Genomic DNA, 11,794 nt, shown 5'->3' with positions numbered 1-11,794 from the left:
GCCAAAAAAAACACCTTTTGGTCCTGCAGTTAGATGCCTTTTTACCACACTCAAATGCTTTTGCTTCAGCACGTTTTTCTCTTTGGTGCCTTTATCACCTTGCACAAAGGCGCACCGCTCAAGGTGCCTCCCAAAACAGGTGGAAGGCACTTGCACCCCCCAGCAAAGACCAGCAGCTCTAAGCTCTCCCAGCACCCCTGGGTGTCCCCGGGTAAAAGATGCTCTGGGCAGCTCTTGTGGGATGACCGCAGAGGACTGAGATGGGCTGCAGCTCAGGGGGACTTGCAGTGCTGGCGGGGACCGGACCTAAGCTTGCATTTCCCCACAGGACTGAACATCCCCATGCGTGAGCATCAGCTCCTGGGTTTGATGCTCTACAAGAGCTGAGCAAACCCAGCTTGCTCTAGCCCCTCTCTGCTCCTTTCACCAAAGTTTCACCATATTAAGCAGCTGAACTGCATCATCCGAGGAGTGTCAAATTGGTTTTAAATGGTTCTAATTATAACCAGGAAGTTTTAAAGTGTGTGGGTGGAAAGGAATGCAGCAGATTAATTTAATAGCAGTTACCACGGCACAATAGTCCTTCAATTAAGAGTTCTTTCTGGCTGGGCTGTTTTTTTTTTTTTTTTCTTTTCCCTGTTAATAATAAATGTCACAAATGAGAATAGACATATTACTTCATCAGATGCTTTGGCATATCTTGTTGCCGAAAGCCTTTTGTGCAGAAATAGTAGCTGAAAGGGTAATTTTATAGGGCTTAGCACTCACTTAACACTTTAGGGGCCAAAATCAGGCCTCAGAAGAAACCCAAGAAGCTGCACCTGTTTACATCCCAACAGAATCCGACTCCACAACCACAAAAAAAAGCCCCCTCGTTTAGTAGCAGGGCTTTGCTATGGTGTGTCAGACACGGGACAGGCTGGGGAGCATCCCTCTGCCAGCAGCTGGAGAGCATGGGGTCGGGGAGCACGGGGAGCTCAGCTCTGCACCCCCAAAATGCTCCCACTTGGCTCCTTTTGGTTTTTCAGCCCTGTGAATGTGAACCCTGCACCAGCTGCGAGGCGGCTAGGTGAGGCACAGAGGGAGCAGGACCCCGCTCCGGCTCCCCATGGTCAGGGAAGGGGCCGGCTTCCTCCTCTCTCTGGCTTTGAACAGCGTGGGGGTTCCTGAAATCCAGGTGTTGAGACGGGAAACGACGCAGCTCTGCAAAGAGAGAGGCCATGTGAGGGGCTCGGGGGCTGCAGGGCTTGGGGTGTCCCCAGCTCCTTCCCAGCGCTCGTTATCAGACATGACACACGGGGATGCCCGTGCAGTGACGCGCCCCAATGCACCGCACCACCGACCGCTCCCTGCTCCGCCACGAGCAGCAAAGTGCATCTCATATCTCCCTGGAAAAGAGACGTTGTGGCCTCATCTCTCTTCTTTGAAATCCTGTCATTAAAGCTGTCAAACGAATTGCTTCACACCTGAAATGCTGGCTGGGTTTCCAGCATCCCCCCGCCCCCCGAGCCGTGCAGCACTCCAGGGCGAGCTCCCACATCCCCGGCCATCCTTCCCTGCCTTTGGAATCCGCTTCTTCCTCTCAGGTCCCGGCTGCGGCCAGGCAGGTTTCTCTTTGCAGCTGGAAGTTTTCCCTGGATCTGGCTCCCTGTGCTGCAGAGGGGAACCCGCCTGTCCTGGCCCTGCCTGAAATAGCCTTTACTGTTCTTTTTTTCTTCTTTGAAAGGTTTATTCTAGTGGGTAATGAGGGGGGAGACCGCTGGGATAGGGGAAAACCACGGAGCAACCCAACCCAGGCAGTTAATGATGAGGGAGGATGCAGCGGCCACGGTCAGGAGACAAAAATACTGGGAAGAGCAACCAGAAGCATCTTTAAAAAGAAAACCCGGGGCTGGTGGGAAGAGCAGGGAGGCTGGGGAGGACAGGAGACACCCTGACACCTCTGGGCTCCCCAGGGCACTGGGCAGAAGATGGGGGTGAGGGAAGCACGGCCCCTCTGCTGGCATGGGTGCCCCATGGAGCCCCAGCACCTCTGGGTTTGCATCCAGAGGTGGTGTGCTGGGAGCACTGGGAGCCCTGAGGGGAGCTGATCCCTGTCCCCCCCAGCACTGGTGATGAACCGCAGCTTGGGGGTGAGGTGCCTGCTGCTTACCAGCTGCCCTTTAATATTTAGTGATGGCTAAAGTTTGCTTCCCCCACAGAGGGGCTTGCCACAGGGCTGCAAGAAACCGAAGATCAGACTGGGAGAGCTCGAGCTCTGCAGCAGCAAAAACACATGGGGAGCGGGGACGGCAACGCAGGGGAGAGAGGTGTCCCTTTTTCTGAGAAACAGCACCCCAGAGCTGCAGCAGCATTGCCCTTGCCCAGCACTTCCCTAGCCCCACGTAGCCCCAGCCCTCCTGTGCTCGCCACGAGGTCGGCACTCACTCGTGGTGCTCAGCGAGCCCGTGGGAGCTTCTCTGCACACCGCCAAGTGCTGGAAAACAGCAAGGACTGACTAATATTCCCCAAAATCCGGCTTCGTCTTTGTGATTTGTGTTTGCGTTTGGCCGATGCAATATTGAGCAGATGCCTGGAGGGACTTTGGTACTTCAAAACAATGCATAGGAGGTAAACAGGGAGATTTATTATTTTACTTTTGTGGTTTTGAGATAGTTTATGACACCAGGCTAATAACTCACAAACCAAAATCTTCATTGATCAGGGGAAAAATTACGTTATGTTATCCTCCCTCTGCGCCCGGAGAAGCTGCTCCCCAGCAGCCACCCCCTGCCCCGCTGCCCACAGGGGACGGGGCCATCCTGGAGCATCCCTGGGGTGCACCCAGTGGGGTGGCCATGGCCAAGCCCTGTGTCCCACAGCAGGGAGGGAAGCAAATCCCCCGTGCCCAGGGCAGCCTCTCGAGACCCCCGCGGTGCTGTGGACTCAGTATCACTCATGCCAGGACCAACAGCAGGAGTGTTCCCCACCACACTGCCCAGCTCGCAGCACCCCTCCCTCCAGTCTCCTTCTTCCTCTTAATTGCAACAGCGGGACCACAGGTCCCATCCTTCCCCGTTATTGACAGTAAATTAATTGCCACTTGTCACATTCCCCTGGGGAAGTGTCAGCCCCCAGCGATCGATCCCTGCTGCTGCTGGGTTTTGGGAGCCTCAAAGGCATCCCCATCCTGCAGGGGCCGGTGGAGAACCAGTGGGCACCTCCCGAAACGGCCGTGCACAGAGCGTGGCCCTGCGCTGTGGCACTGGGGTAGCTGTGCCGGCAAGCGATGCTCAAAGGTGGCACATCAGCCGGGACGTTCCCCAGCCGGAGCCCGGCGAGGGGAGAAACGCAGAGGCAAGCGCCCCAGGCTGCTCTCCCGCTGTCTCACACCGGCATATTTCTGTCATATATACTGTAAATCTGCTTCATTTGAAATTCACGGTTAATGACTGAGGTGCTCTCATCCAGGAAACTCCGCGAGGTTCCGGCTTTTAAGGGAAAAGATGTAATCGGGCAGGAGTTGACAAGCGCTGCGGAGAGCTGCCCCGCTCTCCAGGCACTTAAGAAGTCTCCAAAAGAAACATCAACCCCCCTGGGAAGGCTGTGAAGCCCAAACCATCCCACCCCACGTCCCCCAGCCCATCGTCCCAACCCAAGTTACGAGCCCAGACCAACGGGCTGTAACACGGACAGGGAAGGCTTGGGCAAAGCTTGCCCACAGCCCCTCGTTTGGCCGGCACCGGGGACACCCAGCGGGACCCTCCGTGTGGTCCCAGGGGGAAAAAGAGGTGGATTTTCCATTTTGCCCACCCACTCACTGCTAGCATTAAAGGCAAATATTGCCATCATTTGAACTATATGATCAGGAGCCTAATTCAATACAATCAGGCTCATTGTTGGAGGGTTGAGCATTTAGCTGAAACCCTAAGCCAGCCCTGCAGTAATTTGGCTGGGGAGGAATTGATTTTGACCATCAGCACTTTCTCATTTTCAATAGAGTACGAACGTAACCAGGTTAATTTCTGTTAAGCACATTACCCAGGTACTTTTTGCTTTCCAGCCCAATGATTATGTGTCTGATCTGAAAGATTATAATTGCAACCCAACAGGACACAAGCAGTAGTCCGTGATTGAAAGGAACTGGACTGAAAGAAAACCAGCTTCTCTTCTACCTAAAAACCAAACAATCTTCACGTTTCCCCTGTCTCCAAATTTCTTCATGGTTAATGACTACACGCAATAAAGCGGTATATTAGATCTGTTCCAATAAGTGAATATGCTTTGATGAATCTTATCCTCCAATACATGAGTACATCACCCATCTCGCTGGATTAATGCAGTTATTGCAAGTTCGATGTGGTCCTATGCCAGCTGTAGGTCTGGTTTTCTTCTTCTTTACCCAAACCAGCGCTTCTGCTTGCAAAGGGCTTCCCAGTGTGGTCGATCCCAGCCCCCCACTGATGCCAGCCCTGGGGCTTCCAGCCACGTGGGCATACCGGGCGCTGCCTCTTTTCCTGACCCCAGTTTTCATCCTGGTGACAAAGGAGATTTGACCACGGGCCTGAGATTCCCAGATGTCAGCACGGCGCTGGGATGGCACTGCAGTGAGCCAGCCCAGCGGGACCACAGCAAACCAACCCCGTATGTGCCACCCATGCTCACCCCTGTGGTTTCCCCCAAAACCAGAGGTGGGGAAGGGTCCCTGCGCCACTTCCCGACTGAGGATGTCCATCCCCCCCGCCGCTCCCACCCATCCCAAGGGCTGGGACCGGGATGAGCGCAGGCTTGCCTTGTCTCCAGCCCTGCCTGTACATTATTTCTCCTGATCATCATAACTTTCTTCCGCTTCTAAAGCACCTTTCATCACGAAACAGGATGGAGCGCGGCAGCTGTTGAACAGCATGGAGCTGCGCTGCACAGGCAGGGACGGGCAGGAAGTGGAAGCAGCTCCTGCAGCTGCTGGGACCGCGCAGGAGAGCCGTACTCACGCCACCGCATGCCGGGGCCTTATCACATCCCCCAGCACGCTCCCAGCTCCCTTCTGACACGCAAGAAGCCCATGTGGCAGGTTGCACGTGACGGCACCGATGCGACACGCGGCGGCTGGGGAGGGGCGAGCTCTCCTGAGGGACCATGGGGAGAAGAGCTGTCCTTGGCCGCAGAGGAGCATCGCGCCTTCCTGCCCTCTCCAGCAGCACCTACACCCAGCGCAGCGACCTACGGGGCGGCAGGTCTGACCTGCTGCAGGGCAGGTGCAAGTGGTGGCACTGCAGGTCTGGATTGTGGCATGGCACACTGGGGCCATGGCATTGCACACCCAAACCTTGTCACTACAGACCCAAACTACAGCACTGCAAACCCCAGTCATGGCACTGCTTGTTCCAACCATGGCATTTCTCACTCAAACCACGGCACTACACACCCAAACCATGGCGCTGTATGTTCAAACCACGGCATTGCACCCCCAAACCATGGCACTGCGCACCCAAACCATGGCACTGCACCCCCAAACCATGGCACTGCACACCCACGCTTTGGTGTTGCAGGTCTGGCCACAGCACCACAGGCCCAACTCAAGCTGCTGCTGCCCCCAACCCAGCGCTGCAGCAGATCAGCCTCGGCGGGTGGAAGATGGAGACAGCAAGGGTGGACATTTAGGGAAGAGGCACTGATGGATGCTCTGGCTCAGGGTGAGGGACGGGCCATCCCAGTGTCCTGGCTGTTGTGTTTAAGCACTGGCCATGCTGCAGCACCTCGCTTCAGCTCCAGCTTGGAGCTGTCCTCCCTCCCTTGTGGGTGAGAAATGTCCCCAAGGCTGGGGCTCGCTACCTGCAGGGGCTTGGCCCAAGTCCTGGGGAGCACGCTGTGGCCTCTTGTCACGCTGGAGCCACAACTATTTTTCTGAGAAACAGCACAAACCCCTCCCTTCCCTGCTGCCCTGACTCTCTGAGCAGCCCAAGGAGCTTCACGCTGCGAGGACGCCCGGCTGCCTTCGCAGGAGCGCTCGGCCGCACGCCCTGTGGCCTCCTGATAAAAGCATCACGTTTGCTGCGGTGGCTGGGAGATAACCGATGCTGTTCCCCCACCACCCCTCAACCAGGATCTTCCCCTTTGAAAAGGACAAATATAACCGAGATGAGTCAGTTCCTCCAAGCTCCCATCCCCTGTACAATATGTAACTGGAATTTTTCATTTCGGCACTGCAGGGGAGGCATAACTGGAGAAGACAATGGAGTCAGCTATGACCCAAAAAAGCAGTGCCAATTCTGTGTGCATGAGAAATAAAAACATTTTTTAATCTAAAAATAAATTAACTGTAAGTGACAGCAAGAGCAGATCTGCATGTACTCACTGTCAGCCTGCGCAGGACCAGTCCCTCTTCCTTGGCACCCGGCGGGTTTGGGAGAATTCCCTGCTCTTTCAGGCCAGGTTGGGATTCGCAGCTGCACCGCCGAGCCGGGGAGGCACTCGGCACCTGCACTGGGCTTCCTGAGTTGGCATCGGACCCAGAAGCAAATCCACAGAATCCAGGGAAACCTCTTGGGCTTATTTTCTAACTGCATTACGGCAGTGAGAAGGGAAAAGAGGCACCACCGAGCTCAGGGCTTGGCTGGGCCAAGGCACTGCACAAACCCATAAAAACCATCCGGCTTCCCGTGATTAAATAAAAGGGTAGCGAGCACGCAAGCGGTTGACGGCCCCACTCTGCAGCTGAGCTGTGGCCACCCCCCACGTCACAGAGCAGAGCAGATATCTGGGGCAGCCTCTGCCACTCGCCCCTCCACTTGCTCCTACCTCGTGTTTGGAAAAGACACAGAGCGACCCAGCGCTCAGATGTCACAGGAGATTGTCTGGAGGCTCCAAAAACTAAAAGGCTGGTCCAGGGACCGCAGGTGGGAGCTGCAGAGGGGCGCAGCTGATGCGGCGTTTCCTGCATCCAAGAGCCAGGCCAGCACCCCTCCCTGCTCCCGAAACTTCTCTGATCCTAAGCGTGGCAACCAGTTCCCACAGGAGGGACACAGAGACACACCAGAGCACCATCTTAGGGCACGAGAGCAGGGCCAGATCCTGCTACTCTTCTTTACGAGCACCAACGCTTGCCAGGACACGGCCGGGGTTGCTGCTGCAGCGGCAGCGAGGTGTTTCTCACCTTCCCTTCACTCCTGTCATGCACTGATCACCTTCGCTAAAAACCCTTTCCATGGGGCCACCTCTGCAGGTGGTGGGACAGCCCTTGCTGCAAGGGGCTCGGAGCCAGTGAGGACAGGACCTAAGGGGCAAGCTCAGGGCAGAGGGGCCGGGAGCTCCAGACAGAGCAGAGAGATACCGGTCAAGCCATGGCCCGAGCACATCACTGAGGTTTTGTCAGCGCACTGCCCAATTTACTGCACAACAACATCAACCCCTTCACTAGCTGTTTCAGAAATCCCCCCTCTTCCAGCACCAGCTCGCCAGCGTGGTGGCCGTTCACTCCGTCTGCACGGAAATCTGACAACTCCCAGGCAAGCCGCGAGGATATGGAGAAGGCAAGTGAGGGGGGATACCCAAAAAAACCAAACCACGTCAGGACAATCTTCTCCTTTTTCTTAAGATATTGTCAACAGGGCTATATAAAAAACTTCTGCCTCCCATTCTTTGCCACAGTCTGCTCAGTTTTACAGCACTGGCTTCGCTAGGCTGGGTTTCTTCTTTTTTTTTTTCCTCCGACTTGACTCCTTGCTGGGTAACACTGTATTTGATATTTTTAATCACTCAGCATGCATCAGAGTTTGGCAGCGGAAGAAAGTGAAGTTAAAAGAGACCAGAGATAGTTTGCGTTTGCCAGGGCTGCCTGCCATTGCCACAACCCCTCATCGCTTGTGCTGCATTTCCCTCTGCTGGAAAGTCACGAGCCGCAGCTGACAAGGTCAATTTAAGAAACACATCGTCAGCCAGCAGTTATTAACCTTACAGGGCTTGGAGCATTTCTTCAAAGAACCCTTCTACGTTTACTGTACGAATATAAAGACATTACACATACATACACATGGATGCACTTCTACGTGCATGTATCAATATTACTGACAAACCCTTATAAGATCTCCATTTGGCTTTGTAAGGCTGGAAGATCCCGGCCACTGCAGCAATATTCTGCAATTTTTAAATTTCTTTGCTCAGAAATCGCCACAAAACTTTTGTTTTTCTGTGAGAGCTGCAACTTTCTCCCTGAGCAAACCTGTGGTGGGTGACGTGAGCGATTCCCGGAGGGGCCAAGCGGACAGACAGCGCAGGCAGAGGGACGCTGCGGCTTGGTTCCTCATCCTACCTGGCTCTCGCCAGTGCTTCCAGGGGAGCTGAGGCACAGCAGCGTTCATCTGCTTCACCTGCTGCTTCCTTACTTTGACTATAAAGTTTGCATCTCCCCATAGATTCCTTGCAAGAAGGAAAAAGGTTGATTCACTGCGGTGACTGAACCACGGAGTCACTTTAAGCCTGCAGGAGGTTACCTGACCAGACATCAGTGTCTGGAATACAGCGGTAACTTAAAGATTGCTTTCCAGACAGCTCCGAGGTGCAGTCACAAGCCTTAAATCCACCTCCAAAGATAAATAAGAAGAGTCACCACTTTTCATCAGCTTTTCCTCGGCCCGTAAAGCCCAAACCACGCGTGCAGAACGCTGACTCCAGGGCACCGCATAGCGACAGCAACCGGGGCTCCTTGGATGGGGCCGGGGTCACCTCACAACAGCCCTTTGTGACACTGGGCTCCTTTTCAATCGGGCAGCGGAGAGGGGACACGACGACCGGAGGCCATCGCGGCAAACCCGGCGACGGGACGCTGGCGGGGGACAGAGCTTGAACCCTCTCCAGCTCCGGGGGCGGGGGTGCGGGGAGCCCCGTAGGCGTCAAGGCGAGGGGCACCAGGGGCCGGCTGGATGGCGGCAGCGGTGGCCGAGGCCTCGGCGGAGCCCCAGACCCCGCTGCGGCCGCCTCGCCAGGTGAGGGGACGGGGGCAGCAGCACCTCCCGCCCGCTGGGGGGCGCCCGAGCGCCGCGGCCATCGCTCCGGCAGGACGTGCGCAAGGCCGGAAGCGGACGGGGTTGCCGTGAGCGATGGCGGCAGCGGCGGTGTCGGCGTTAGGGGGTTTAGGGGATCCCGATGCCGATGGCGGGGTGAGGCGGCGGCGAGGGGGGAAGAAGGGGGTTTTCCCGATTCTTTCCGTAGTGGCGGTGGCTGATTGTGGGTCGTTTCAGGGCTCCTCGGGCTCGGAGGACGAGGCGAGGCCTGACGCGGAGGCGGCGGCGGCAGCGGCGTTGGCAGCGGCGGAGCAGAAGCGGGAGGAGCGGCTGCGCAAGTTCCGCGAACTCCACATGAAACGGGTACGGGGCGGCGGCGACAGGAGCGGGACCGGGACCGGTTCCTGCCAGCGCTGCCCCAGATTGCGCGGGGAAGCAAAGCGAAGGGGCGGCGGGAGTTGCCCGGCCCAGCTGGGGCGCAGGCCGGCCGCGGCCCGGCGGTCCCGGGGAGGTTGCGGTCCCGGGGCGGTTGCGCCCCCGGTTCGCTGCTCCCGCCGGATCAGCGGTTCCGCGCCTGATCTAACCCCCAGCCGGCACGTGCGGGTGATGGTTTCTTTAGTCCTTCACCAAATACAGCATTTTGCGTGGCGCAATCAGCGACCAGGGCCTGGCCCCTTCCCGGGATGGGCCCCTGTGATCCCCGGGGTTCCGTTTTTCTTGTTTCCGTGATGGAGCGTTGCCACCGGTAACGAACTGGTTTGCTCCTAGAACGAGGCTCGCAAGCTGAATCACCAGGAAGTGGTGGAAGAAGATAAAAGACTTAAATTGCCAGCAAACTGGGAAGCCAAAAAAGCTCGGCTGGAGTGGGAGCTGAAGGTGGAGGAAAAGAAGAAGGTAAACGCACAGTTACAGCTTCCTGAAACCTGCTGAGCCTCAGTCCAGGCACCCACAGCGACGCTGAGCCCCCCTTTGGGGTGGCTGGACAATCTTGGGAGCCTAAACAGACATTATCCCCCCCAAATCCATCTCCTAATTAGACTCCTGATTATCTAAATTACCGTCCTGCTCTAGAGGTTGATGGGACTGAGCTAGGCAGCTCAAAGTTTGATGCCTGGCCGCTACCTTATCGTTAACGCTGGCGTGTTCTTTGTGCCCTGTTAGGAATGCGCGGCAAGAGGAGAAGACTACGAGCGAGTTAAACTGCTGGAGATCAGTGCTGAGGATGCCGAGAGATGGGAAAGGAAAAAGAAGAGGAAAAATCCAGATCTAGGATTTTCAGGTAATGGCTTCGCTACGCAGTTGTCCGTGTTCGTAACGAACGCCTTTGCTGGGGGGTTGCGAAATGAAACCCTTGACCTTACACCAGTTCATTTTCTTCCCAAGATTACGCGGCTGCTCAGCTGCGCCAGTACCAGAGGTTAACCCGGCAGATCAAACCCGACCTGGAGCAGTACGAGAGGCTGAAGGAGCAGTAGTAAGTTCTGACTTCAGCCATCTGATAGTGCCAGCAGCATTTACATCATTAGCAAACATTAAAGACTTAAACCTGCACACGCACCTTCTCATACACACTGCAATATTAATTAGTCTTAGCGTGGCCTGATGGTCTGTTCCACAATCCCTGCTTCAGTCGGCACAAGCAGTAGTGATGTAACTGTTGAGGTTCACTTCAAACTTGGCATTACTGCGTTTGAAGAAGCATTTAGTCAATTAGATTATATTTAAACGTGTACGTAGATGATCTTGTTGGTCAGGGTAGGTGCTGGCTTTAAGAAGCCTGGCATGGTGCGAGAACAGGTGAGGACTCACCGAGTTTGCACTCAGACGGCTTTAGAATTTCGGTGGGTTTCTGTATCCTCCATAGGCACGTGCTAGTGCCTCTCGCAATGACTGAGAGCTCGTTTTTAGCATCAACTTGTTCTCACTTGAATCTGGGATGGGGGTTCAAGTGCCTTGAAGTGTTGCGGTAAGAATCGAGCAGAAGCAGCGAAATCCCAAAGCCATCAATAGTTGTGTAAACCGCTGCCCGTCTGTTCCTCTTGTCCAGTGGTGAAGCGCTTTATCCCACATCCAACAGTCTTCTCCACGGAACTCACGTGCCGTCTAAGGAAGGGGTTGACAGGATGGTTGCAGATCTTGAGAAACAGTAAGTAAATACTAAGACAAAGCAAAGCAGCGCGTGACCAAGAGGAGCTGCGTGTAAGCAGATCCGCAGGATTCACCCTCAGCTCTTCCAACGCTGCCATGTTTCTCTTACAGAATTGAGAAGCGTGAAAAATACAGTCGGCGCCGTCCTTACAACGACGACGCGGACATTGACTACATCAACGAGAGAAACGCCAAGTTCAACAAGAAGGCGGAGAGGTTCTACGGGAAGTACACGGCCGAGATCAAACAGAACTTGGAGAGGGGAACGGCCGTCTGAACCGCCGGCTCAGGCAGCACACGTACAACAGCTCTGGTAAAGCCTGGTGTAGAGATTCCGTGGGCAAGTCAGAGTTGTATCAGAAAAATATATTGTAGAACTAAGTACTTCATAAAATCAACAATATATAGAAGTAATTTGCCTAACAACTTCAGCTGTATATAGCTTTTACTTTCAGAAGTGACCAGTTTGTGGAGTTTTATGCTTTAAATAAACACAAGCTCTTACTGATTTAGAGTAAAGCTCGTCTTCATTCTTCAGGAGCAGGTAAAGTCCCTGAAAACAGCATTTAGCAAGAATTGAGGCAGGTGTATGACCCTTCTGGGAAAGAGAAGCCCCCCCCCCCCCCCCCAGCTGCCATGTGCCTGAGGCACCACCATCCCACCGCCCA

General features: G+C 55.1%; 1 protein-coding gene across 1 annotated transcript; it reads left to right on the top strand.

Moving 5' to 3' along the window:
- The first annotated feature begins 9,074 nt into the window (after window positions 1-9,074).
- SYF2 (SYF2 pre-mRNA splicing factor) lies at window positions 9,075-11,634 on the top strand. The gene is made up of 7 exons (XM_086479579.1): window positions 9,075-9,134; window positions 9,216-9,341; window positions 9,747-9,872; window positions 10,140-10,257; window positions 10,362-10,452; window positions 11,026-11,124; window positions 11,238-11,634. The coding sequence occupies exons 1-7, from the start codon at window positions 9,075-9,077 to the stop codon at window positions 11,401-11,403; spliced, it is 786 nt and encodes a 261-aa protein (XP_086335705.1). The 3' UTR covers window positions 11,404-11,634.
- The last annotated feature ends 160 nt before the right edge of the window (window positions 11,635-11,794 follow it).

The sequence above is a fragment of the Leptosomus discolor genome, chromosome Z (assembly GCF_034619465.1).
Source record: "Leptosomus discolor isolate bLepDis1 chromosome Z, bLepDis1.hap2, whole genome shotgun sequence".
NCBI lineage: Eukaryota > Metazoa > Chordata > Aves > Leptosomiformes > Leptosomidae > Leptosomus > Leptosomus discolor.
Note: the sequence above shows the minus strand (reverse complement) of the source record. Positions and strands in the feature narration are given on the sequence as shown.